The following is a 27,894-nucleotide window of genomic DNA, read 5'->3' as shown; positions in this document are numbered from 1 at the left end:
ATCTTTTAAATTATACTTTATTTCATATAAAAACAAAACAATAAACAAATAAATTACATATTTCTAAAATAATGATCTTGATGAATTTCTATTAAAGAACATTGTGATTGTTACAATTGTATTGGGCGTACATAAATGGAATGTCATGCAGTTGATCCTGACGTTGTGTAGTATGGGAATCAAAACAACCATACTGAAGATCTTTGTGATACAACTCTCAATGTTGAAGGGCTAAGTTAAATTCATAGAGGCTGTTCTGTAGCTCATGGTTTGGTTCTTAGTTGGAGGTCATGCTGCTTTTGAGTAGAAAAAAACGATTATTGAGCTAAATTGCTAAATGTTTCGATTTCCAAAAAATGATGACCCACCAAATAAATCTCACACCTCAACGGTAAGGATATCATTGTACACAAAAAGGTAGCCAGTCCCACTGCCCTGGTACCTGAATTGCTTGTTACTGTATGTGCATTATGCTTTGCTTTCAACCCACAACACCACCATTTTTATACAAATGCTTGTGAGTCATCTGAACGAAAAACAGTCGGGCAGTTCGATTTTGAAGCATTGTTGAAACAACAACATTAGAGGCTTAACAATATGATTTGAGGTGAACCCTTTGCATTCCCTGGAGGACATTTTGAGTATTCTCCCCAATTGTAACAAAGCATAAGAATTAGCATATGTATATTAAAAGATGGTAGCAGAATAAAGATTGGTATCACTGGGAGCCAAGCATTATCATAATAAGGGAGTCTTCATTTGCACACAGGCCCAGGCTGAGGTGCTGACGGGCTGAGGCTACCCCCCGGATCTCCCCACCATCCCTGTCCCCACAGTGTCCCCACAGTCACACCCATCAGGACTGTCAAAGACCCTATTGTCCAGGCCCAGCCTCAGCCTGTACCTCTACAAACACACTGGGCCTGGTTAAAGGGTTGCAGGGGAAACAAAAGAGGACGATTCAAAATCAATCACACTGGGCTTTTCACATTCAGACCTTCAGGTCCAGTCCTTTTCTTTTCATACAGCACTGACAGTAGAAGCTGGGCTGCTCCCCCTGTCCCCCCACAGTGTCCTGTGTTTAATTGTATTCTTCTCTTTCAGGGCCCAGACCCCCAGACCATACTGTTCTTATAGTTAGTTTATGTTTGCAACAATTGAAGGCATAAGGGATTGGGGGTTCTGAGGGCTTTGGCGATTGGCCTGGATAAAATACAAAGGCCAGAGCAGCGTACAAACAGAGGACTGAAGGGGTTTTGATGAAATGGAAGGAGAATCGCGAGGACATTTTGGCCGTTAAAACGCTTGAATACATTATTTCTTTCTTCACCTCAGTTGAAGACCTTCATTTTTGTATCATTTAGAATAATTTATAAAAGGTAATTGTATTTTTTATGATATGTACATAAAACATTTTTATATTTTAATATATTCACAGGAAGAAAAAAAAATCAGGCACTTTGCTGCCTCTACAGCAACTTTTTAACACAAGAGATCCTGAGATTTAAGACAATTTTAAATAGCAAAATGTAAAATAATCTTATATATAGAGAGATTTATATTTAACAATCAGCTTCTCTGTTTTTTTCCATATCAAAATAAATATTTTATGTTAAAACTTCTTTTTCTGTTTTAAAAGCCCAGTTTGGATACTGTTCGGATGCTAGCTCAGATGAGTTTGAGTACAAGATGACCATTGTCCATCCTCTCTGTAGAGACCCAAACAAAAGAGAGTCCTTTTACTGTAAAACACCAAACCTGATAAGAGGCAGCCATTTCAGATGACCGGGGTTCTGTAGTGCCAAGGTTTGAGATACTGTTGTTGGGCACAGTGCCAGAGCAGACAGTCCAAGTACCACTTTTCATGCAACATGGTCGTTTCCCAAAGTAAACTTCTCCATGTAATGCCCTTTGAGACAGAGGACTCGCATTGGAGCTGCTGTCTACCGCAGTGCCGTTTTCAGGTCAATCCGAGAATTCACGTCGTGGTAACCCAACAGACAGGGGTCGGTGGACAGGGCATCGTGGGTAAAGACAGAGTCATTGTCCGAGGAGCAAGAGCTGGAAGTGTCCTCGCACGATGGGGAGTACTGTTCGAAAGGTGTTGACAGGTCCAGGTACTAAGAAAAAGAAGCAGGAGAGAAACTGTTCAGTTTGGTAATGCTTTGCATTTGTGTAATTTATTACATTGTATTTTTAAGCTTGACGTTTGTGTTGTGTGATGCATAGTAAGGTTGACATTTTATCTGAGACTGTGTGCTGTGTACAAACTACAGGGTGTCTTAAAGTAATAAGCTAAACTATAGCTGGTACAGTATGTTGGAACAGGACATCTGGCGAGCAGATTGTGTGTGTGTGTGTGTGTGTGTGTGTGTGTGTGTGTGTGTGTGTGTGTGTGTGTGTGTGTGTGTGTGTGTGTGTGTGTGTGTGAGCAGGGGTCCCAGACACCCACCTCGTCAGAGATAGACAGCAGCACTCTGTCCAGCTCCTCCACCAGCTGTTTGAAGGTGGGTCGTTGTGTGGGCACGGCATGCCAGCACTCCCTCATCTTCATGTAGCTGTACACATAGACAGAGAGGGCTAGTTAGCACCAGGGTATTTACACACCTCCACAGCATTTTCACATTTACAAACATGCAAATGTAACACAGGAGAGGGACAAAAAAAAGCTTCTGAAACACACTGTAATAAATGTCAATGTCCAACTTAAAAGTTGCGAGCTTAGGTGAGAAGGCTGTGTTGGTTGTGGTGTTTGATACGTTTAAGTGTGCACTTGCGTGTGTCTACTCACAGCTCGTGTGTGCAGTTGGAGGGTTTGTCCATGCGGTGGCCTTCTTTCAGCAGCTTGAAGAGCTCCTCCACAGGGATACCGGGGTAGGGCGAGCCCCCCAAGGTAAAGATCTCCCACATCAGCACCCCAAACGACCACACGTCACTCTGGTGTGTGTAGACTCGGTCGAACAAGGCCTCTGGTGCCATCCACTTCACTGGCAGACGTCCCTGCAAAACAGAACAACAACGTTAGTGAGTGGTGGACAGTCAGTGAGTCAGTCGGTTGCCACGATGCCAGAGCCCTTCATCCAGTCGTCTATACATCAGCCCACTCCCCTCTTCCCTTCCTCGTCAGCTTTTTCAAGTGTTTCTATGTCAACCGTTTTGTTATATTTCAGTCTTCTGTGATGTATATAAAGTGTTATATTGGGATGCAAACTCAAAATGTAATACATTTCAACTCTATATGTGACATGGTACAGGTGTCTTCTTCTTTAAGCCCATAACCAGGTGTGTGAGGTGTATACTTTTGTTTCAAAGCAGATTTGTTTAAGACTGTCAAGAATCACTCTGTGTGACGCTGATTTAGCCCACTGCAGTAAAAGGTTAAGAGCATTAAAGCTGAAAAAGGCACAAGCCGACTGGGGGACACTAGACAGAGAGCAGACAGTCTGCTGTGTCTCCATGTACCAACAGGGGCTGTTCTGAAAGCTGGCCAACAAGATGACACACAACAGCGCAGCCCTGGAACGGGCACTTGTCTCGATTTAGGAGAGGAACAAGGTGCCACAGAGCCAGTCAGGGGTATAGCAGGATAAGATAACTCACGTTGGTGGTTTTCTTGTAGTAGTCAATTTGGTGCACTCCTCTAGCAAGGCCAAAGTCTGCGATTTTCATGACGTTGTCTTCCGTGACGAGGACGTTTCTGGCAGCAAGGTCTCTGTGGATGCACTGTAGAGAGAGAGAGAGAGGAGAAACCAGGGTTAAGTCAGGGAACATAAAGATATACGCAGTTTTGAGTTTTATGTTAAATGTTTATGAAATGTTACTCTACAATTTAGAATATTGTAATTACATGACCATGTCTACATTGTGGTTTTCTGTTTTTGCAGTCATGTAAAACCAGATAGTATTGACATAGAAATGATTCGCTGTGAGTTTCTAAAATGAAAAGACCTGGTCTTAAGTCAACACGCAGCGTCCAATTTTAACCAAACGCACCAAATTAAATCAACTTTATATAGATCTCGAGGTTTTGTTGAAAAACAACCACTGTTTGCTGGACTTGAATGGATGTCATTAAGTTTATTCTGGTTTTAATTTCAAATAGACGTGGTATTTGGGGATTGGTGGAAATGAGAAAGCCCTGGTTTTCCGGGGGCTCCATAATGGTGGGGTGGTTTCAGACTGCTGCATTCTTAGCAGGCCACAGAGACAGAAACCCGATGCCGGGGCACAGACGCAGCTCTGCGCCTGTTTGCTAACAGATTTATGGCTGTGCTAAAAAGGACAAAGCCCACTGCGGCAGGCAGGCAGGACAGAGGGATGGGGGATTGGAGGGGTAAACAGGGCTCAACCACCACTCCACTATGGAATGCCAGGATGGTGTGTCATACAAAGGGATGTGTTGATAAGAGAGACCAGGCTAGTGAATGAGGAATGGTGTGTTGGGGGGTAGGTGGTAAGGAAGGAAGGAGGGGGTTGTCACTTGCTCTTGCTTGTTGTCTAAACCCCTTCAGGCCAAAGTCATTCTATAGAAGGCCACATACAGATTTTAAACCTAATAATTCATATTGAGATGGACATATAAGCTAACCAAACCCCTTTAAGACATAGTACTCACCCTTTTGGAGGCCAGGTACTCCATGCCACGTGCCACCTGGTAGGCACAGGACAGCAGGTCTTTGAAGGTGAGCTGCTCCTCGGGCACTTTGGTCACATCAAAGGTGTAGTCCATGCCAGGGGGCCGGCGGGCCCGCAGGTACTCCCTGAGGCTGCCTTTAGACGCATACTCCACCAGCACGTACAGAGGACCTGATAGGGGAGGGGAGAAAGTTAGTGATCGACTCCATCCTCCCTATGGACACCTGGAGGCATGGGACCACCATTAATGACAAGGTCACTGAGCAGGGCTAGAGTCGAATGAGTGAGGAGCAACAGTGAGATAGTAGCTTTTGACTTTTGGTTGTGAACTTGTGTCTTGAACTCACCATCTTCTGTGCACACCCCCAGGAGGTTAATGATGTTCTTGTGCTTGTCCATCACCTTCATCAGCTCCATCTCAGATATGAGATCTGACAGGTCTTTGTCTGTGGCATCATCTGGGGAATGAGAGGGACACACATTTGAAGTCTTAGGAACATATACTATATATACAAAATGAAGTGGACACCCCTTCAAATTAGTGGATTCGGCTATTTCGGCCACACCTGTTGCTGACAGGTGTATAAAATCGAGCACAGGGCCATGCAATCTCCATAGACAAACATTGTCAGTAGAATGACCTTACTGAAGAGCTTTCAACATGGCACCGTCATAGGATGCCACCTTTCCAACTAGTTAGTTTGTCAAATGCCTGCCCCGCTAGAGCTGCCCCGGTCAACTGTAAGTGTTGTTATTGTGAAGTGGAAACATCTAGGAGCAAGCTCACAGAACAAGACCGCCAAAGTGCTGAAGCGCTTATCGAGTAAAAATCGTCTGTCCTCGGTTGCAACACTCATTACTGAGTTCCAAACTGCCTCTGGAAACAATGTCAGCACAAGAACTATTCGCCAGGAGATTCATGAAATGGGTTTCCATGGCCAAGCAGCCGCACACAAGCCTAAGATCACCAATGCGCAATGCCAAGCATTGGCCGGAGATGGTGTAAAGGTTGTCGCCTTTGGACTCTGGAGCAGTGGAAACATGTTCTCTGGAGTTATGAATCACGCTTCACCATCTGGCAGTCCGATGGACGAATCTGGCTTTGGTGGATGCCAGGAGAACGCTACCTGCCCCAATGCATAGTGCTAACTCTAAAGTTTGGTGGAGGAGGAATAATGGTCTGGGACTGTTTTTCATGGTTTGGGCTAGGCCCCTTAGTTACAGTGAAGGGAAATCTTAGCGCTACAGCATACAATGACATTCTAGACGATTATGTACTTCCAACTTTGAGGCAACAGTTTGGGGAAGGCCCTTTCCTGTTTCAGCATGACAATGCCCCCGTTCACAAAGCGAGGTCCATACAGAAATGGTTTGTCAAGATTGGTGTGGAATAACTTGACTGGCCTGCCCAGAGCCCTGACCTCAACCCCATCAAACACTTTGGGATGAATTGGGACACTGACTGAGAGCTAGGCCTAATTTCCCAACATCAGTGGCTGACCTCTCTAATGCTCGTGGCTGAATGGAAGCAAGTCCCCGCAGCAATGTTCCAACATCTAGTGGAAAGCCTTCCCAGAAGAGTGGAGGCTGTTATAGCAGCAAAGGGGGGACCAACTCCATATTAATGCCCATCATTTCGGAATGAGATGTTCGACAAGCATACTTTTGGTCATGTAGTGGATCTGGAAATAGAGTCAACAATAAATACTAGTCATTGTCCAGTCTTTCCTAAGAAGATGGTTCCTAGTTCGTACCTTTCAGCATCTTGACGGCCACAGTGGACATGTTCTCCTGATGGTCCTTGTTGAGCCCATAGGCCTCAGCTCTGACCACTTGGCCGAAACAACCCTCGCCCAGTGGCTTCCCTAACGTCAGACTGGAGACAGGAAGGACAATGATGGTCAGTACAGTGAAGATACATGGAACTCAACAGAAACCAAAACATATTCAAGATGGAGGAACTCAATGACTGACTCAATAACCAGTAAGTACCTAAACCAAAACCCCTAACAAACCAGAAAGTCAAACAGGACTTACTTCTCCCTGGGAAACTCCCAGTCGGGGTCGTAAGGCAGTTCAAACTCCATGACTCCGGCCAGCATAGGGGAGCAGCTGGAAGACAGGCGGGCCACTCTCATCAGAGACGCACTGGACTTCCCTGACGAGTTAGACTCCACAGAGTACTGTCTGCGGAGGGGGAACTTGGAGAGTTTCTGGACAGGGAGGACATCGAAGGGTTCTCTGCTGGGGTTTACCTGCATGCGACACAGCACCACGATAACGATGGCCATAACCAGAGCCAGGAAGCCAGACGCGTAGATAATGATGTCAGTGTACTTGGTCTCCATTAGGTCCACCTCGTCAGCCACGTCCTCCTCTATGAGAAGAAGACAATGAGAAGGAAATAAAAGGATGGGTTTGAGACTGACTCAAGTGACCATTTCTTCTGAACTCGATACTAAAAGACTAGGGCTGTCAAACAACATATTATTTCATTAGTTAATTAGTTAATTGCAGTATTGGCTGTGATTAATCACGATTAATCGTAAATTCAGAATTTTCTCTAATTGAGCTGTAATTTACGATTTTTATTCAAAAAGCATTACAAGAATATTGACGTCTTGATTTTGTCCAAAATAACGGGTAGCAAAATCTGGTCAATTGATAAAGCACACTTTTTTTAACCTCAAAGTCAACTTGTTTTGACATCAAATTGTTGTTTTTAGCTGTATATATTATGTATTTTGTATGTTTTCAGTGTATTTTGAACACTTTCCGACAATGCAATTAATCACAATAAAAATAATTGTGCAGAAAAATTACAAAAAGTTAACTGATTAACTCTGACAGCCCTAAAAAATACCTTTGGTAAGTTGACTATACTTGGCCCAAAGCACAAGTGACAATTTATTCTGAATTCTTCTAAACTCCTTACTTTGGCCATATGTTGCCATACTGAAGTTTGAAGGATAAACAAACCCGAGATGACGGTGAGCCAGGCAGACTGGTGGGAGAAGCCGATGGAGTTTCCAGCCAGACAGGTGTACTCTCCAGCATCCTCCATGGTCACCTTAGTCAGGTAGAGAACTTCCACCTCCGACATGTTTAGGCTGCCTGTCTTCAGTATCTGAACGTAGGGAGTCCCATCGGGGCCGTAGCGGCTGCCGTTCCTCTCAATGTGTTTCAGCCACTGGATGTGGGGCTGGGCATCGCTGTAGACCTTACAGAAGAACTGGACATCAGTGCCCACCACCGCTGTAGTGTTGGCTGGCAGACCAGCCTGCAGGATAGGCCTGTGTGGGGAGCGCTCTGAAAACAGACAGAGGGAGGGAGAAATAGAGAGAGAGTGTTAGACTCCAGAGGGCCATGAGGATTCCCTCTTGCCCGAGGGAAGAGTTCAAAGGTCAGCCGTGGGGGACAGCGAGAGGGAGATTCCTCTGTTCAACGGAGCACATCGCTGTCTCTAAGCTACCAGAAGTACTCTGGAATGCCTGGAATAACTTAACCATTGAAGTAAATACTCATATAAAATAACAGTATATTTTAGATTCAGATGAAACAAGGTTCTCTCCAGATCGGTCTTATTTGTTTCCTAAATGCTGTGTTTCGCTGGCATGGAGAGAAAGGCCAGTGGTAACGACCAGTGTTAATTTGACTGACCGCAGCACAGCAGCGCCAAAGGGGAAAGGACAGATAAGCAGGCATTGTTTCTCACAACCAACACCAGCCAGACTCAGTCAGTCTCACTAATTGGTTTCATTAGCAACTTTCTTTTCTAGCCAGGCCAGCTTTTAAGTCGCTGCGTTGCTTCTCTTTCTCCGTTCAGTGTGTGCAAGCTCTTTCCCCCTTGCATGCTTCTGGAGACAGCAGTTGACCCCACACTGGACTGCCGAGCCGCAGAAACTGGCCAGTCACAGGTCAAGGGGAAAATTGGTTGGGGAGCCTGGCCGTCCGCTCCCTCTCTCCTCTCTCCACCGGCTGTCCTCCCTCTGTCTGAGGTGAGCTGTGGAGCCTCTGTGTTTCTCTGTGTCTAGCAGAGACGCCACTGAGGTAGAGTGGGGAGAGCATCGGGAGGTGACGGTAATCAGGCCTGACATGCTAAGTATCATGGGCCGGCAGTGGCTCCGCGGGGAGACGGCCTGTGTCTAGATGTCTAGAGTGGGGTGGTGGTGAGTGTAGGAGGGGGGAAACAATACCTTACAGTATTGAACACACCCTGGAGCTTTGACTAGATGTACAGACTTTATAATGAGTTCATGCCAACTTTTCTTTCAGTCATTATGAAGAGAGAGACGGAAAGGGCTGGTGTTACAAGTTTGACGGAATGTGGTTGAATTAGAGAATGGTGGAGGGAATTACTTTTGCTCATTACCCATACTATCCCTCCCAGCTTTTGGAGTTGAATGTCAGATGAGCAAACAGCAGAATGTGTTGGGTAGGTAAATTGAGGTTTTTGTTGTGAGGTGGATGAGTGAGTGTTCCTACCCAGTACGTCCAGAAGGTAGCTGTGTACAATAGAGCCGTATTTGTTCTCCACCAGACAGGTGTAGTTCCCACGGTCTGAAGGCACCACACTCTCCATCACCAGGCTCCAGTGCTGGTGTCTCAACTATAAACGGACAAAACAGACACGTTAGAAATGGGTTGTCTGTACGTTGTGTGTTGGATCATTCCTATGGATACAAGTTATACTGGCTTGTGCTTTGGAAGTGCTTGTCTGTCTCTATGGTAACTTGTCTTTGATGGATCCAGTGTAAACAGAGTCACAGTGTGTCACTTCCCTATTGAGACCAGGGTTGAGAACAAAGTATGTGGCAGTTATATGCTAGTAAACAAAACAGCAACCACTGTTTTTCTCCCCCTCCCTCCTCTTCCTCTCCCTTTTTCACCCTCCATCTCATCCCCACCCTAACCACTCTCCTACTGTCTTTGCTCCCAGGTTGGTCACTGTCTCACCTTGATGCCTCCGATGCGGTGCTCTCCCCTGAACTCACGTCCGTTCCTCAGCCAGCGGATGGAGGGCAGAGGGCTGCCCATGGCCGGGCAGCGGAACTTGACCGTGTTCCCTGCCGGCACTGCGTACAGCTTCTTCTCCATGCGCTGGGTGTGGGTCCAGTAGGGACCTCTTGTGAAGTAGACCTGATCATTCTCAATCTCAGCTGACGTGTCTTCTAGACCGTTGTCCTCATCATCATCACCTGAGCCCAGTAAGTCTGAGAAGCATAAAGATATGGAAAGAGTTAATAACTGTTTTTAAAACTGATCATTCAGGAGGCCATATAGACTAAGACCATAGAGGTGCATACATATAACCTAGAACTTCATTGGACATATCATCCTACCTCTAAGGCTGAGACTTCTTCTGTCTTCTAAATCTAGATCTCACCTGCTACAGTGATGGTGAAGTTCCTCAGGGGCTCCTTGGTCCCGCGGAGGACACATACGTACACCCCAGAATCCTCGTACGTCACGTCCGTGATCTCCATAACGCCCCCGCGGATCTGGATGCGGGCGGTGTGCAGCACCCGGGTCCCCTCCTTGTACCAGTACACGCCCCCCGGCCGATTGGTGTCACAGCGCAGCTTGAGGACATCACCCGGTTCCAGGAGCAGGTGCTCAGTGGTGTCCTCACTAAGGTCCTCCAGGACATCTGCAGGGATAACAAAGAGACAAAAACAAACGTGTGAGTACTCGGGGGACACACACGTACACACACACACACAGGCCAATCGGTGGCCACATCTTGTTCTCAAGAGTGGCCATCCCTTCAACTATGACCTTTCAACTCTCGCCCCCATTATCCCCTGACCCGCCAGACACACACACAAAAAGGGGTTGTCATGGCAACTGGGAGGCCTCTCTCCACCTCTCTCTGCTCCTTGTTTTGTTTAGCATGGATCACTGTGGGAGTGAGAGCAAGCTAGCTACAAGAACAAAGAAAAGAGAAAAGAGAAAAGAGAAAAAGAATGTAGCTAATGAACATGTTGTAGCGTGACAGCGGATTGGCCTTCAGAAACAAATCGATGGGGTGGCAATGGTTCAGTGGCGGTCTAAGAAGCAGGCTCGGAGAGAGAGCCCCATTCCAGCCCACCAAACAGCCTCTCAGTAACACAGATGGCCCCTGTCATCCTCACTCATACTCCTCTCTGTTCTCTTTACTCCACTGGGATAGAGGCAGTTCAATGGCAAGTACCTGCTGGGACTTCAATGGCCGTACTCTGGTCCAGGTAACGAGAGAGCAGGGTCCCTACAGGGACAAGGCATGAGATTAATATACATTGACTTCCAACTAGTTACTGTTGTTAGTAATCAATTACTATCAAGACATAATTGACAAAAAAACACAAGGCTGTAGTACATGGGAAGCTACAGAGATCCTATTAAATTCCTAATTCTATGTGGGAAGCATCCAATAGCCTGATGAACAAAGTCTAGCAAGAAGTGTTTACCTGGTAGAACCTGTAGCCAGGCAGACTGCATGGACTGTAGCTGTAGTCCAGCGTGTGTGGTGGCCTCAGCCATACAGATGTACTCTCCAGCATCCTCCAGAGACACGTTGCTCAGAGACAGAGTGTTCACGTTGGAGATGTTGCTCTGTAGGGCCTCCAGAGCTCTGAGATGTGGCTGGCCCTCGGCTCCCAGGCGCTCTTCGTCTCTTTTTAGCCACTGGACCTTGGTGATGGCCGGCCGGTGGACCTTACACAGCAGCTTCACCTGTCCCCCCACAACCGCCGTAGCGTTCTCAGGGTAACCAGGCAAGATGAGCGGCCGAGACACCGTCAAATCTGTACCGAGAGAAGAAGAGAGGAGAGAGGGATTGTAAAAAATAAAAAATAAAAAAGTAAACTACAGTCTCAGTTTACAGTCTCAGTATGTGTTTCTCGCATTTCCCCGCGTGCCTGAGTTTGAATGTAGACTGGTTGGTTGGTGGGTGATAGAGTGCACTGATAAACTGGGGGCTAACGTGTCACAATAAGGGCTCCACTGGCCTCAGCCATATACTGGGTGCCCCCTCAGTCACACCGCTTAAAAGTGCAATTCCAGGCCAATTTTCTGTCTGATTGCTTCCTGTAGCCACCTCAGTAAGTAAAAGGCAATCTGTTCCCGCTGCTTGATGAGCTGCTCGCTCTAACTGCTTCACGCGAGGCAGGCGGAGTAGGAATACACAGGTGAGAGCTAGGGTGAATTCAAACTCAAATTAGCTAAACATTTTATTACAGCTGTATTACACTGTAATAAGTACCTTATATGCTCCCTGTCCAATGAAAAGCTCCCATTAATTTGACTACGTGATTGACCCATCTAGCCAATAGCTTACCATCCCATCCCACATTGTGACTTTACTTTGCAGTGCAGTGCAAAAAGCTGTGGCAACTTTAAAAGTGCTGCTTTCTGTTAAGCTTGGAAAGGCAACATTCCCCACCAAGCAAACAGAACCATGCTAATGAACTTGTGAGGACTGTGAGCTGCCCGTGGCCTTCATTTGAACTCACAGCTGAGTGTGAACATTCACCCTGTGTTGAAGGGGCAAACACAACAAAAAACAAAACACAAAACATTTCACTGGTGTGACTTGACCGGCAGGGGAGCGTTTGACCGTCACATGCACTCTTCTCTTTCATGACTAGAGTTCCTTTAGGGGTGAATCCATGGTACGCTACGCTTTGTTTCTGTTCTGGGTGACACATTTTGCAACGTAAGTCTTCTACATTAGTATCCATTCACCACAAAGGATATGCTGAGAACCAACTGCCATAACGCAATATTGTCAATAATATACTGACTGTGTAGAAGAGTGAGCGATACTATTGTAGTCACATGGCTTACAACACATTACACTAGCCCAGTGGTTAAAGAGCCAATGCAGCCATTTTTTTTAAATCTCAATATCAAATCATTTCTGGGTAACAATTAAGTACCTTACTGTGATTGTTTTCAATTAAAATGGTCAAAAAGAAACAAAAATTGCTTCTTAGCAAAGGGAAATTTCTCAAGCAAGAATGTTGCTTGGAGTGTCTGGGAGTGGTCTGAGTGGGGAAGGGAAAACGTAAAACTAGCTGTTATTGGCAGAGAGGATTGGAACTCTCTTTCTTATTGATCTATTAGCTAATTTACCGCATGGTGATGTCACCAGACAGGCCAAAACTCCATCCCACCAAAACAGGCTGAAATTGCAAGCAATCATTTCAAACAGCTCTTACACTAAAAGGCCATTATTATAATTTTCACAATTTTACAGTATTATTCCTACCACATAGTGGAAATATATATAAAACATTGACTACTTAAAATGCAAAGCATCCTCGATGCCAATTCATTTGATCTACTGTATGTCATATCTGGAGGGGATGAATTCCTCACTAAATCACTGTCAGCTTGAGTGTGAGCAGCACTGTTCTGCGTTAGCACACTGACGCCTGTGCTCCAGACCTATGTGTGTGGCATACATTTCACTCCTCTGAGAAAAAAAATATCACCAACTTCATCCTGCAGCCAGAGTTCATAATGGCTACCTCTGTTCTCTCACTCTCTCGTTCTCTCTCTTTTTTATTTTCCTGGTTGGTAACTGGAACGTTCCTGGGTGGTGTTGCCATGCTGAATTATTACCAATGAGTCAAATGTCTTCTGGCAGAGACTTAGTGCTGCATTGTGGGCCCCGAGGCAGGGACCCGGGACCTTCACCACTTCTCCACTGCGGGAGTCAGCTTGTCCATGGAGTCATGGGTAGGCCCTCTTAAGAAACAGGCACATTGAAAAACTACCTGGGTTCACCTTACTAATGATGCTGCTTTTCAACTGTAACACCAGTGTTACACTAGTGAGTACACCCCTAGGTAAATTGTGTTTCCATAGCTAGGGATGATAGTGAGGACTTGTGAAGAGCAGAATCAACAACCTTTGCATAGTCAAAACAGTTGCTTTGTGAGAAAGTGTTCAAGTTCACAGTTAGCCATTGTTATGTAAATTAAGGCTGAAAAGTACCAGTGGTCTGGCTTTGGCCCCAAGTGAGAGCAGGTCCTTTGAGCAACTGGGGTAAATCCTGTATAAATCCTTGGAATTTATGGTGGAGATTGCGCTTCTAAACAGCCAGAATGTGTACTCAGAGCATGTGCGGACCAACTGGCAAGTGCCTTCACTGACATTTTCAACCTTTCTCTGTCCAAGTCTTTAATACCTACATGTTTCAAGCTGATCACCCTAATCCCTGTGCCCAAGAACGCTAGAGTAACCAACCTAAATGACTACCGCCCATAGAACTCACGTCTGTAGCCATGAAGTGTTTTGAAAGGCTGGTCATGACTCACATCAACACCATCATTCCGGAAACCCAAGACCCACTCCAATTCGAATACCGCCCCACCAGATCCACAGATGCTGCTCAAAGTTCAACACCATAGTGCCCACAAAGCTCACCTCGCTCTGCAACTGGATCCTGGACTTCCTGACGGGCCACCCCCAGGTGATAAGGCTAGGCAACAACACATCTGCCATGCTGATCCTCAACATGGGGGCCCCTCAGGGGTGGGTGCTTTGTCCCCTCCTGTACTCCCTGTTCACCCACGACTGCGTGGCCAAGCACGACTCCAACGCCATCAATTAGTTTGCTGACGACACAACGGTGGTAGGCCTGATCTCCGACAATGATGAGACAGCCTATAGGGAGGAGGTCTGAGACCTGGCAGTGTGGTGCCAGGACAACAGCCTCTCCCTCAACATGAGCAAGACAAAGGAGCTGATCGTGGACTACATGAAAAGGAGGCCCGAACACACCCCCATTCACATCGACAGGGCTGTAGTGGAGCGGGTTGAGAGCTTCAAGTTCCTTGGTGTCCACATCACCAACAAACTATCATGGTCCAAACACCAAGACAGTCGTGAAGAGGGCACGACAACACCTATTACCCCTCAGGAGACTGAAAAGATTTGGCATGGGTCCCCAGATCCTCAAAAAGTTCTACAGCTGCACTATCTAGAGCATCCTGACCGGTTGCATCACCACCTGGTATGGTAACTGCTCGGCATCTGACCATAAGGCGCTACAGAAGGTAGTGCGTACGGCCCAGTACATTACTGGGGCCAGGCTTCCTGCCATCTAGGACCTCTATACTAGGCGGGGACAGAGGAAGGCCCAAAAAGGTGTCAAAGACTCCAGTCACCTAAGTCATAGACTGTTCTCTCTGCTACTGCACGGCAAGCAGTACCGGAGCACCAAGTCTAGGTCTAAAAGGCTCCTTAACAGCTTCTACCCCCAAGCCATAAGACTGCTGAACAATTAATCAAACGGCTAGCCAAAGTATTTGCTATGATCCCCGCCACTCATTTTGCTTTACACTGCTGCTACTCACAGTTTATTATATATGCATGGTCACTTTACCTCTACCTACATGTACTTATTACCTCAATTACCTCGACTAACCTGTACCCCCGCACATTGACTCGGTACCGGTACCCCCTGTATATAGCCTTGTTATTGTTATTTTATTCTGTTCCTTTTTTTACTTACGTTTTTTTCATAAATATTTTCTTAACTTTTATTTTCTTTAAACCGCATTGTTGACTAAGGGCTTGTCAGTAAGCATTTCACAGACACCTGTTGTATTCCGCGCATGTGACAAATACAATTTGATTTGAATAATGTGTTATAAAAACATGGACTAAAGTGTTTTAAATTAGCCCTAGACTAGAGCAGGGCTTCCTCCTTCCCTGATAGTGATCAGTATAGGGTCTTAAAAGAAACCCCAACTCCTGTAAACCTGGAGGGCTGCAATTTGCCAAGCCTGTAGCCAATCTGCACACATCATAACAATACTTAGAGATGAATGGATGGCTGTGGCAGGTAATAAACAAAGACAGGCGTGTATTTGTAAAACATCAATGGAAGCCCCCCCCGTTATCCTCTCCTCCTCCTCTCCTTCCTCCCCTCCACCCTCAGCTCTCTCGGCTGGCGACGGGCCAGACAGATTTACACTTCCGAGCCTCAGGGTCTTGGAGGGATCGAGTAGCATGGTTTACAGCACCAAAAGCACTGGGAGATTGTTTTTTCTCCTCACCCCCGAAAAATGATTACAACCTTCCTCCTTCCTGTCACCTTGAATTCGACTGGATCTTACCTTCCCCATGGCTCGCTGCTCTGCCTATAGAGAGACCAGCCTGATGAATCAAAGGGTTACTGTACTCTACAGCTACGGGCATTTTTCTCCTTCCTCAATGAGATCTTTCAGTGAATTAAATGGAGCCTTGACGGAAGGGTTCATTTATTTATTTTAAAGCTTTTGTTGGTGGTTTATTTTATTACTTGTCTGAGCAGAACTGAGCAACCTCACTTGAAATTTGAAGCTGTGTACTATAGAGATACATTTGAGAGATGTATTTTAAGAAACGGCAACGGATAAATTTGAGAAACCTCCCTCAGGGAGAATTCAACCAGTTATCCATCAGCAAATAATTCTCAAGAGGGTTTGGACTAGTCATCAGTATAGGGGAAATTACACACAAGAACATATAAGAACAACAAATCCTAGGCAATATTGAACAACCTACCTTCTGTTTTTCCGTCGTCTGACCCGATGGCTTTGGCCAGGAGTCCAACAGTCAGACAGTGTATGACGATGCAAGCCGTGTAGACATTCACCATCTTGCAGATGTGTGTGTGTGTGTGTGTGTGTGTGAAGAATAAAGGGGGCAACCCTGGTCTCACACACCGATTCCGGGCATTGGCAAACTCAACACACACCCCAAAAACTGGACCTAGAAAGACAATACAACACAGAATCAGTCAGTCATTATGTCAAATTGTAGCATGTGATTCCAGTAAGTAGCACTGAAATAGTTTGTGGTATATAGCCTTGTGAATAGGTAGAGATAGAAAGAGACTATTTTAGACTGGCTCTGTATTCTTATTAAACAGGTGTCCTGACCGTCCAGTCATTAGCCTACAGCACATTGTCCACTGTCCCCTGCGTCACGAATGACTAGAAGCTGTGAACATGTGGCTTTTCTAGCCTGTTGTTTGCGAATGGAAGGTGCACAGCCTGTCTGGATAATGGGCTGTTACTATGAAAACACTTGAGACTTGCCAGGAAGCTATCGGGGAGCAACAATAGCAAATTCACAGGCGCACTCAACACAACAGACAGGCCAAAACAGGTTAAAAAAAAACAAGCCTAGGCTTACGTGTGTAATTTTTCCCTGAGCCCACTAAATAATCTAGTGAGGACGTATTCAAATCATTTTAGAGCAGACTGCTCTTATGAGAACAACAAATAATTTGTTATTTGATGGAAAGGGGTTGTTTATTTTTATTATCGCGTGACAGGGGACCACAGTTGGCAACAGGAACAAGACTGAGCTTCGTGATTTGTCCAGATGACGACAACTGAACCGAGTCGGGCCAACTGTGCACAGGCGCCAGTCCTGGAGTGTTCCATGCAGACCGTGTGCGTGCAGCCATGGTCAGTGGCGGACTTACCATTAGGCAGGAGAACATCATCAAGGGGCCTCGTGAGTTGTGCATTATTTAAAAAAAAGGGAAAGGGGGATACCTAGTCAGTTGTACAACTGAATGCCTTCAACTGAAATGTGTCTTCCGCATTTAACCCAACCCCTCTGAATCAGAGATGGGCGGGGGGCTGCCTTAATCGACATCCACAGCGCCCGGGGAACAGTGGGTTAACTGCCTTGCTCAGGGGCAGAATTACATATTTTTACCATGTCAGCTCAGGGATTTGATCCAGCAACCTTTTGGTTTCTGGCCCAACACTCTAACCATCTCAGTTGCATACTCCTCGCATTCTCTCTCCTCCTCAAAACCCATTGGATGGCAAAACCAGAGGTCCCTCTCCTCTGACCTTCTCCAATGGGTTTTGTGAAGGAGATTAGGAGAGAGGACACGAGGAGTGTATCTGATGTTCAGAGTTTCTGCCACTTGCGAATTGAAGGAAAGTTGGCTGAATTAGTTTGGCTGAAGGTGCAGCGAAGGTAACCTACTTTTTTTTTTTTTTTAAACAATCAGATGAAAACATCATTACTGGTTGTGTTCATGGCACATTAAAAGGTAATAGATTTTTACAGTTAAATGTACATGTCTTTACTATAAAAACCCATTGAAAAGCACACACACAGGAGGGGTGGGGGGCCTCAGACTGGCCTCTGCCTTCAAATCACTAAGTCCGCCACTGGCCGTGGTACACACCGTTTAATAGCTATCCCATGAACGAACTCTACTATTTCTCCATTTATTCTAACTGGAAAAAACACAAATATTATTTTTATATGTTGAGTTAATTACGGCGTGTTTATCTTCAGCGAAGTAAATGTTAGGCGTATCTCGATGTGGCCACATGTAGACTAATCTTGGCGTGAAATAAACTAGTGAAAGTTGTCCAGTGTTTAGTCTGTGTTTATGTCAAAAGCACCAAGTGAAAGTAAAACATGCACGTGAAGGATTTACACTATCCGTAAAAAAAAATGTTACGATGTTGTTGTCATAAATCAAACGATGTCTTCTGCTCCGTTACCTTCCAACAACCAGATAGTTCTGTTAAATTTTAACTAGATGATCATCGTGAGAAATTCCCTATAACTTCAACCATTTTCCCATGGCGCGTTACAAGTATTGCCAGCCTATCTTTGTAGCCGAATTTATATATATATATATATATATAGTACAGTTGGAAAAGCTTCTCACATAAGCTATTGGACGAAAAACAACAACATCACGTCATGTGTGCGCAAAGTCGATCAAATCGATACGACCGTGAGACTATGTTAAAACTATGTGGCAGTGTCTGCCACATTCAGTAATCGCTCAATGTTCACAAAGTGAAATTGGTGGGGATACATTATTGCAACCGAAGTAGGCTCTATAATCATGAATTTCATTCAAACGCATGCATTAGGCTAACAGAATCACATTGTCTGAATTGTTTGTTGAAAAATCATAACCAGCCGTGGAACTCTTTGCAAAAAGGGTTATTCATAGGCTTCAATGTGTAAAGTTGAAATACATTTAGCAATAAAGCAATTGTTTAGTGGACTTGTCGACTGTAAACACTAAATAAAGTAATATAGGCCTACTACCTCGCGGATTCAAGGAAATCCTCTTACCTTTTATTTCGTTCTTTGCTCGTAATGATCAATCCTTGATAAAGTTCGATTAGGCACCAGAATATCCTAGTTCCATTTGATCGAGGTCAATATTGGAATCCTCATTTGGGTTTCTGTCCAATCCTCTTTTTTTTGGTCTTTGGTGATTTTCTTCTGTGTGCGCCCGGGTGGAACCCTAGGAGATGCACTTATAAATCCATCAAAACAACCAAAACGTGAAGGACAGCAGGTCGGTGGTGAGCAGGCAGGGAAGGAGCTGGAGCTGATCCTTCAGACTGGGGAACAGAGTCCACTTCACCCTGACCGGATTGTGTTCTCGCGTCAGAATGAGGCTCGCGCGCCCGTCTCCTTCTTTCCAGGGGCTCACGCGACAGAAAGTGCTAAATCCGTAGGGAGAGACTTCGGCCAAACTTGCTGCTTAATTCTCGCTCCTCTTGAGATTAGACTGAACGAGATCTGTGTTGGTTGTTGCAAATAGAAACAGGCAGATCTCCAATGTAAGAGGCGTAGAGTCCCTTATATCACTCTTGTCAATGTGGATAATTATTCGGCTACAGCCCGGCAACAAATGGAACAGATGTTGGTCAATCTTTGCGCACCGTGGTTCGCTCTTCACTCGCGCAGAGTCTGTTCATGAATGAGTTGGTCCCAACAGAACCCAGTACATTTAATAACTAGCTAAATCTCATTTAGGCTAGCTAGCCACTCTGTTAATGTTGTGGGTATAGGCTACTGCTGCGTCTCGTTGCTAACCCGATCCGCTGCACTCTGAGCGCAAGTCACAACAATGGACTAAAACTAGCGAGAAGGGGGAGTAGGGGGTAAGAGTCTGTAACCCCCACCCCCAAATAAAATCCCCTCAGGTTGCCCCCTCGGTGACAAACATAAACCAAGATCTCTGCCTCCTCCCTCCATTCATCCATAAATCCAAGATCTGGATTGTTTCTCTATTAACATGTCTTCTTGCTCTATTAAATCTTGACACCTATCCTTTTCAGGCAGATTTAGAACTTGACTATTGATAGGAAAAATACATATAGGCTATTAGACTTAGGTTTATAAAAGTAATAATATTTTGATAAATAAGTCAATAACATAACCAGAATAAAAGTTAAACGTATATGCCTAATAATTATTTACCCATATTTGGCCAATCACTGCAAAGTTAATTCTCCTCATTAATTTCAAAAAACGTCAAACTCATTATGCAAATGAAGTTGTTTTTGCGACATCGCTTTATGATGTTCCTTCATTTATTACATGTTAAATTGCTACGTAAACCAATAGGGCATAAAAGGTTATGTGCAACGCATGCAATTATAAGGTACTTGCTTGGCCTATTCAATAACTGAGAATTGCCCCCGTTTATTTGCATAATTGCATTAGAGAGCGAGGCAAAGTAATCTCTTTAGTTGCGGTTAGTCAGAACACAACATGGCTTAATTAATTTATGAATTAAACAAATCACACAATGTAAAACATGTGTAGTGTACGATTTTATCAGCTAATAAAATGTAGTTTAGTTGGTCATAATCTTTAGGCCTAAATATTGTTGAGAACGTCGTATTTTGTTATAAATATGAAATGTTAGTATGACATTTTTTCGCATTTTGCAGGTGCAGGAAGAAACTAGAATTTGAGAGACAGATGGAGAGGGAGGGAGGAGCTATAGAGAGAGCGAGCGAGAGATAATGAATGCCAGTGCAAACTAGCGGGAGAGACAGATCTAAGAGTTGAATTTTGTTTGAAATGAACGCCGTTCCTCTCATTCATCACAAGCTGCAGCGTAGCACACAACCCGCGCGCCAGCCTCGGCCCGGCCACTCTCGCGGGCAATAGCTCTAACGTTCTGCCAACAATTTCCTGCTTGAGAGGAGAGGGAACACAGCACATCTTTCGTGTCAGACACAACGGTGTGAGAACGTGGCCCCCATCCAACGCATGCACGTACCCCCCCCCCCACACCCCACACACGCACACACAAACACAAATCCCTCAAGCTCATGCCATGCCAATAGAGACTGCTAAAGACGGAAACTATCCTGTTTAATCAAAGGCTGTTTTTCACTCCACTGTGTGTGCAGTGAGGCCCATGCAGGTTTCTGCCAAGCTATTGACTGAGGACTGGATAATACAGTCCCCATGCCATTGCCCCTCAATGTGGCACAGTGAGCAACCCCTGCTCACCATTGCCCTGCCTGTCTGCTGCCGGACATCATGCTATAAAGCATTGCAGAGAGCGAGAGAGAGCTTGCCCCTGGAGGTCCTTAAATAAAGCTGCATGCTACAAACCCCTCTCTCCCCTCTGTCCCTCCCTCCCTTTCTCTCTCTTCTCATCCCTCTCCCTCTGCATCTCTTCTCTGTCTTCTGAGTGTTTCTGTCTCCCCGTCACCCTCTCGCTCTCCTCTCCCTCCTGCTCTCTCTTTACACTTCTCTCTTCCTGTCCTCTCTGGCCTCCTTCAAAACTGCTGGCATTCCACTCAACAATGAGGCTTTCCCCACAATCAGCCAGAGCTTGGTTCTCCTTAAGCACACCAGCCCAACAATCAGCCCAGCTCCCAAATCCCAATGCCACTCTTTTGTGCCGGCCAGCTGAATGTGAATGCCCCATTAAAGCCTATTATCTGCAGCTCCTCTGTTTCCCTCTCTGTTTCTTCCATCCCTCTCTGACTGTCTCTATCTCGTTATCGCTCCCTCATTCTCGTTTCCTTCCCCTCTCTCCCTCTCCTCTCTCTCCTAGCAAGCAGGTCTTATCAGGTATATATTTGTCTGCACTTGTGCTAGAAAACTACAACATACATTACAACTGCAACATAAAACCAGTCTCAGGTTATGACAAGCAGTCTCTGAATGTTATCAAAAGCTATCTGAAGATTACAGGCAGACTGAGTCCCTGTAGGAACACCAGAAAATATAACATGATCATATTATGCATAATTACACTTTTGAACAACACAGTAAACATAATTTAAATAAATATTAAACATCATAGTAGCCAAAACTGATCCTCATGGAACCCCTTTGGTGATGTCATGGTTATTAGACTGACAAGAGATTTACGTATTGTATTTGATCTTTGTCATATCAATTTGCATGTTGAATGTCGTATTCTTTAAGATTAGATTTTCAGATTAGATGTGTGGGCTTGCACCATGCATGTCGCTCATCTCTCTCTGTGTTAGCTCACTTTTCTGAGATCTAGTTTTAACACAGGTCAGGTCAAGACAATGGAACAGACACCCCAAGCCTCCGCAATAAAAAATTTGACATCACCCAAAACTATACCAGGAATCTATGGTCAATGAACAAGGACTTTAATAAGCGAAGATCGAGTTTCCCTCCCTTGTGAAAACGTAGCCAGCCACCAGTGTCTCTCTGGCAACAGGGAATCAGTGAGGAGGCTGTGTTGATGTTTATACAATGTTATTGTACCTGGTTGTTGTGTTACAGACGCAGATGGGGTCAGAGTCACACACACACACACACACACACACACACACACACACACACACACACACACACACACACACACACACACACACACACACACACACACACACACACACACAACAACACACACACACACACACACACACACACACACACACACACACACACACACACACACACACACACACACACACACACACACACACACACACACACACAACACACCCAACCACAAGACACAGATCTTCTCTTGTAGTGCTTGGACAACAGGGCAGGCTAAGTGTGTGTTTGTGTGATGAGAGGAAGGCCTCGGGTTACAGTATTGAATTTACAAACCTTAGGAGAGGCTTAACCTTTTAAGTCGTTTCTTATTACACCTCCTCCAGATAGCTGGGAGTGAGACCCATGCCTAGGGATCCATTGTGTCCCGTGTAAGAGGATGTGTACATAGTAGCACCAGCTTAAAACACCAGCTAATGAAGAATTTAAGCTTAAATTCATTTTCTCCCATTGAGTCTATTCTTTCCAGGTATTGAAAGCTTAAGTAGGCCTATGCGCCTATGCGTGGAGCAAAGTTAATGAGTACTTTTCTTCGTTGTGAGGAACTTTGAAGATGTACAGTAAAGGTTATATAACATTTAATGGTTAAGTAGGCTTGCGTTATCAGGTAGATTAATTAGGGACAAACAAGCTCTATATTTTGTTTTGAGAGACTGCCTTGCCAAAGAAAACAAATTATAGTTTTTTTAAGATACAGCAGTAGGTCTTGGTCATTCGTTAGGATCGAACTTTGAACTAATGCTCCACTTTACTAAGCCAACACAGGCAATACAGACAGCAGCAGATATTGATTATGACGCATTCCAGCGCATCAGATCAATCTAATCTAATAACTATTCTGATTTCTTTCTCTTTCTTTCAAATGGTAGCTTGTGATTATTTTGCAAGGTGGTTCACAGATAACCCCATTTAGCCGCATTCATCTGTCTTGTGGCCTGTCCCCCTAGCTCTCCTTTTCTGATTACATTAGTGATGTGTTGGATGCCTCCCACACCTTCACCAGTCCTCAGAACCCTGGGGCCTTTTAAAGTTTCTGATAGTAGTGATAGTATGCATATTATGCTAACAAGACTAGCTCAGCTGATGCCCGTGAACTGATAGTGGTATGGAGGGCCGATGAGGATGTTGGAGTGAATGATAATCACCAGGGTTAGTGAGAGTGGGAGGTGAGGTGGGGGAGGGGGAGAGTGTGACTGCGTGGTGGGGCTTGGTCGCTCATTAACTCCATGCTTGTTAGTGCTGGGCTATTGTTCTGTGTAAATCATTAACTGGTCTGGACCAAAGACAATAGACTGACTGAGAGTCCGCTACTTTGTAATGCAAGGAGGCTACTGATGCCACAACATGGTCAGAAAGAAAGGGAGAGAGAGAAAGAGTGGGAGGGGGTCCCATTAGCCTCTCCCACACGCAGCTGTTTTCATAAAGATGGATATCATGACAGCCACTGTTTTTACTCGTATCTTCACCCTTTCTTCTTTGATTTTCTTTCTCTCCACTCTCTCTTTCCATCCAGTATGGGAGTCCCCTGTCCCCCAGCTAGCAGCAGGCTGAACCTTCCCTGAACCCTTTTAATTAATCTCACTGACTTTGTTAATTATTTGTTTGGCTGAAGCCCTCCTTTTGCAGTCGGGAACACATGAGCGCCTGATATATCTGGGCTGGTACTTGTTATCTCTAGTTTCTGTGATACAGACTTACAGTAAATCGTCCAGTTATAGTACTTCCCCTTCTAAACATAATATTTGATGTTTTCCCTCATCATTCTTCTTTCTTCTTTTTTCCTCACTACAAAGGCCATTCTTAAGAAGTTTATGTGACAATGTTTAAAGTTTTACGATTGTTTCTCGTCTCTTGTGTTTTGATAACTCTGAACCTTCCTATTTTGTGTATGTGTGTGTGTCGGGGGATGGGGAGTGCTCGGCTAATGATTCAGTGAGGTTTCAGCACCCTGGGAGGGAATTAGGTGAATGAAACATCTCATTAAGCCAACAACATACTGTCCTGGTGTTAGAACTCTCGTTATATGCCGTTTATCACCCATGGTAATGGCACGCAGGGGCGTTATTCAACCATTATTTTAAAGGGGGCACAAAGTACATGAGGATGGAGGGGGGATGGTCCGGAAAGGGGTAGTCCCCCCTCGGGAATTCAGAGAATTTTGCACCTGAAACGGCTTTTTCATGCAATCTAGAGCTATAATCATTATACATAATTCTATATAAAACATGTGTCTATTTATACCACTTTACCTGTTCAATTGTAAAAATATATATATATATATAGAGTATCAGTCAGAAGTTTGGACACACCTACTCATTCAAGGGTTTTTCTTTATTTTTACTATTTTCTACGTTGTAGAATAATAGTGAAAACATCAAAACTATGAAATAAAACATATGGAATCATGTAGTAACCAAGAAAGTGTCAAACAAATCTAAATATTTTATATGTACAGCTGCTCTCATCCCACCCCTCCCATGGGGTGGTCATTCTCTAACCCCAGGTGGGAACAGTGCCTGTAAATCCCTCTGTTGTTACAATTTCTTACTTTGAAAACATTGACTTTCAATGGTTCATTAAATCTAACTTCAACTACAAATATTGAACATTAGCTGGGAAACCGGCTGTCTGTCAGCCACAAAATCCCACTTAAACTGAGAATTTAACATGGACATACTCATGTGAGAATAAACCACTTCATATTTTACTGTACTTAATGATGATTTAAAGAGTAACATTGTTTGATAAAATGCAACAACAGAAACCAGAACTATTCTGGATTAGTGATTAACTGGAACGCTATTCAGTAAATACGGGTTCCTGGTTGCAATTTTATTTCCAAATCTTGGAAGATGCGTTAAGAGAAGTTGTATAATTGAGAGGTTTTTGTTTTGTGTTTCAATTGTTTTTTATATCACTAGGAATGCAAATGTACTGTTTATGTACATATGTACAGTACCAGTGAAGAGTTTGGACGCAGCAACTCATTCAAGGGTTTTCTTTATTTTTACAATTTCTACGTTGTAGAATAATAGTGAAAACATAAAAACTATGAAATAACACATATGGAATCATGTAGTAACCAAGAGAGTGTCAAACAAATCAAAATATATTTTATATTTGAGATTCTTCAAAGTAGCCACCCGTTGCCTTGATGACAGCTTTGCACACTCTTGTCATTCTCTCAACCAGCTTTACCTGGAATGCTTTTCCAACAGTCTTAAAGGAGTTGTGCAAAGCTGTCATCAAGGCCAAGGATGGCTACTTTGAAGAATCTCAAATATAAAATATATTATGATTTGTTTAACACTTTTTTGGTGACTACATTATTCCATATGTGTAATTTCACAGTTTCGATGTCTTCACTATTATTCTACAATGTAGGAAATAGTAAAAAATAAAGAAAAACCCTTGAATGAGCAGGTGTGTCCAAACTTTTGACTGGTACTGTATATATTTTTGGTGTAATTTTTACCCCCTTTTTCTCTCCAATTTCATGATTATGATCTTGTCTCATCGCTGCAACTCCACAACAGGCTCAGGAGAGGCGAAGGTCGAGTCATGCGTCCTCCGAAATATGACCCGCCAAACCACTCTTAACACCCGCTCGCTTAACCCGGAAGCCAGCTGCATCAATGTGTCCGAGGAAACACTGTTCAACTGACGACCGAAGTCAGCCTGCAGGCACCCAGTCAGCCACAAGGAGTCGTTAGAGAGCAATGAGCCCAGGAAAACCCCCCCCAGCCAAACCCTCCCCTAACCACGCTGGGGCCAATTGTGCGCTGCCCTATGGGACTCCCGGTCACGGCCGATAACGACACAGCCGGGGATCGAACCCCAGGCTATAGTGACACCGCAACACCGCTATGTAGTGCCTTAGACTGCTGCTCCACTCGTGAGGCCGTTCAATTGTAATTTTAATTAATGATGCACATTATTTCTTTAAAGTTCCAGTGCAAACATTTTCATCTCAATATCAAATCATTTCTGGGTAACAATTAAGTACCTTATTGTGATTGTTTTCAATTAAAATTGTCAAAATGAAACAAAAATAGCTTTTTTTGCAAAGAGCAATTTCTCAAGCAAGAATTTAGCTAGGACTGTCTGAGAGTAGTCTGAGTGGGGAGGGGAAAATGGAAAACTATCTGTTCTTGGCAGAGAGGTTTGAAACTCTCTTTCTTATTGGTCTTATCAAACAGCTCTTACACTAAATGGGAATTATCATCACTTTTTTACACTAAATGGGCATTATCATCACTTTCACAATTTCACAGTATTATCCCAATCTCATAGTGTGGAAATATATAAAACACAGGAAAATTACATTTAAGAACTTTTATGCCTTAGGAGTTCAGTACCACACTAGTATATAGTATCATAACCCAAGAATTAAAGCAATTCTAGTATTTTCTAAAGTGTAGCAATCTTGCCAGCAGGCATGCCAGCTAACCAGTGGTGGAAAAAGTATCCAATTGTAAAAGTAAACATACCTTAATAGAAAATTACTCAAGTAAAAGTGAAAGCCACCCAGTAAAATATTATTTGAGTAAAAGTCTAAAACGATTTGGTTTTAAATATACTTAAGTATCAAAAGTAAAAGTAAAAGCATGAATCATTTCAAATTGCTTATATTAAGCAAACCAGATGGCACAATTTTCTTGTTTTTTATTTAACGATAGTCTGGGGCACACTACAACACACAGACATAATTTACAAACGAAGCATGTTTAGTGAGTCCACCAGATCAGATGCAGTAGGAATGAATTCTTGATAAGTGTGTGAATTTCACTATTTTCCTGCCATGTACTTTTGGATGTCAGGGAAAGCGTATGGAGTAAAAAGTACATTATTTTATTTAGGAATGTAGTGAAGTAAAAGTTGTAAAAAATATAAATGGTAAAGTAAAGTACAGATACACAAAAAACTACTTAAGTAGTACTTTAAAGTATTTTTACTTAAGTTCTTTACACCACTGCAGCTAAGATAGTTAGACAAGCTACTCTAACTTGATTGATAGCCTGAAATGGCTTGGTAGCTAGTTATGAAGTTGGGAGATTGGGAACCTATCTAGCTGGCTAGCTAAAGCCAACTTATAAAAATTGCTAGGTGGCTAGTATTACAGAGAAACAACAAAAACGTTTTTGTTTAATTTATTCATCAAGAAGGAATCAATAGGCTACATAGCTTGATCAAATTAATTTATAAACATACCTCCATCGTGTCCTGCCCATTACCGGCAGCCAAAGTCTCTCCTCCTCCACTGATGATACTCTCTGCACTCACTAGAATATCTAACATTCTGCTTGGCATATCTTTGCTCCATGGTGCACCTTGGAAGGAACCACTTAGGGAAAATAGGGGTGGTACTCTTTGTCTGTTCCAGTCAGTGTGCCCCCTCCGCAAAATACAGCTGACAGATCTTTCTATAAATAATTATGATAAAATGTGTGCTTAAAAATTAAAGACATGGGACTCCTGAGTGCCACAGTGGTCTAAGCCATCACCACAGATCCGGGTTTGATCACGGGCTGTGTCGCAGCTGGCCGCGACCGGGAGACCCATGAGGCAGCGCACAATTGCCCCAACGTCGTCCGGGTTAGGGGAGGGTTTGGCCGGCTGGGATGTCCTTGTCCCATCACGCTC

The 27,894-nt window shown here is 44.2% G+C and overlaps 1 protein-coding gene across 2 annotated transcripts; it reads right to left on the bottom strand.

Annotated features, from left to right (window-relative positions):
• Window positions 1-27,545, bottom strand: LOC106568015 (fibroblast growth factor receptor 4). Of its 2 annotated transcripts, none has more exons than XM_014138001.2 (16): window positions 27,463-27,545; window positions 16,177-16,383; window positions 11,085-11,420; window positions 10,829-10,882; window positions 10,022-10,285; window positions 9,592-9,848; window positions 9,121-9,244; window positions 7,615-7,944; window positions 6,673-7,012; window positions 6,390-6,511; window positions 4,983-5,093; window positions 4,616-4,806; window positions 3,601-3,723; window positions 2,792-3,000; window positions 2,453-2,558; window positions 1-2,120 (listed from the first exon to the last, which is right to left on the bottom strand). In XM_014138001.2, the coding sequence occupies exons 2-16, from the start codon at window positions 16,268-16,270 to the stop codon at window positions 1,944-1,946; spliced, it is 2,838 nt and encodes a 945-aa protein (XP_013993476.1). In that variant the 5' UTR covers window positions 16,271-16,383; window positions 27,463-27,545; the 3' UTR covers window positions 1-1,943. The 2 variants fall into 2 exon arrangements, with proteins under 2 accessions (XP_013993476.1, XP_013993475.1); XM_014138000.2 differs by lacking the exon at window positions 27,463-27,545 and adding an exon at window positions 18,742-19,533.
• Between the last annotated feature and the right edge of the window lie 349 nt (window positions 27,546-27,894).

The sequence above is a fragment of the Salmo salar genome, chromosome ssa13, assembly GCF_905237065.1.
Source record: "Salmo salar chromosome ssa13, Ssal_v3.1, whole genome shotgun sequence".
NCBI classification, from domain to species: domain Eukaryota; kingdom Metazoa; phylum Chordata; class Actinopteri; order Salmoniformes; family Salmonidae; genus Salmo; species Salmo salar.
This window is presented reverse-complemented; position numbering and strand designations above follow the sequence as displayed.

Bases quoted from the DNA above. Each gene is read 5' to 3' on its own strand.
- LOC106568015 (XM_014138001.2), bottom strand. From the start codon at position 16,270: ATGGTGAATGTCTACACGGCTTGCATCGTCATACACTGTCTGACTGTT. The intron at 9,849-10,021 runs GTGAGATCTAGA...TATGCTTCTCAG, and splicing joins CTTCACCATCACTGTAGCAG to ACTTACTGGGCTCAGGTGAT. The intron at 7,013-7,614 runs GTTTGTTTATCC...TTCTTCTCATAG, and splicing joins CTGGCTCACCGTCATCTCGG to AGGAGGACGTGGCTGACGAG.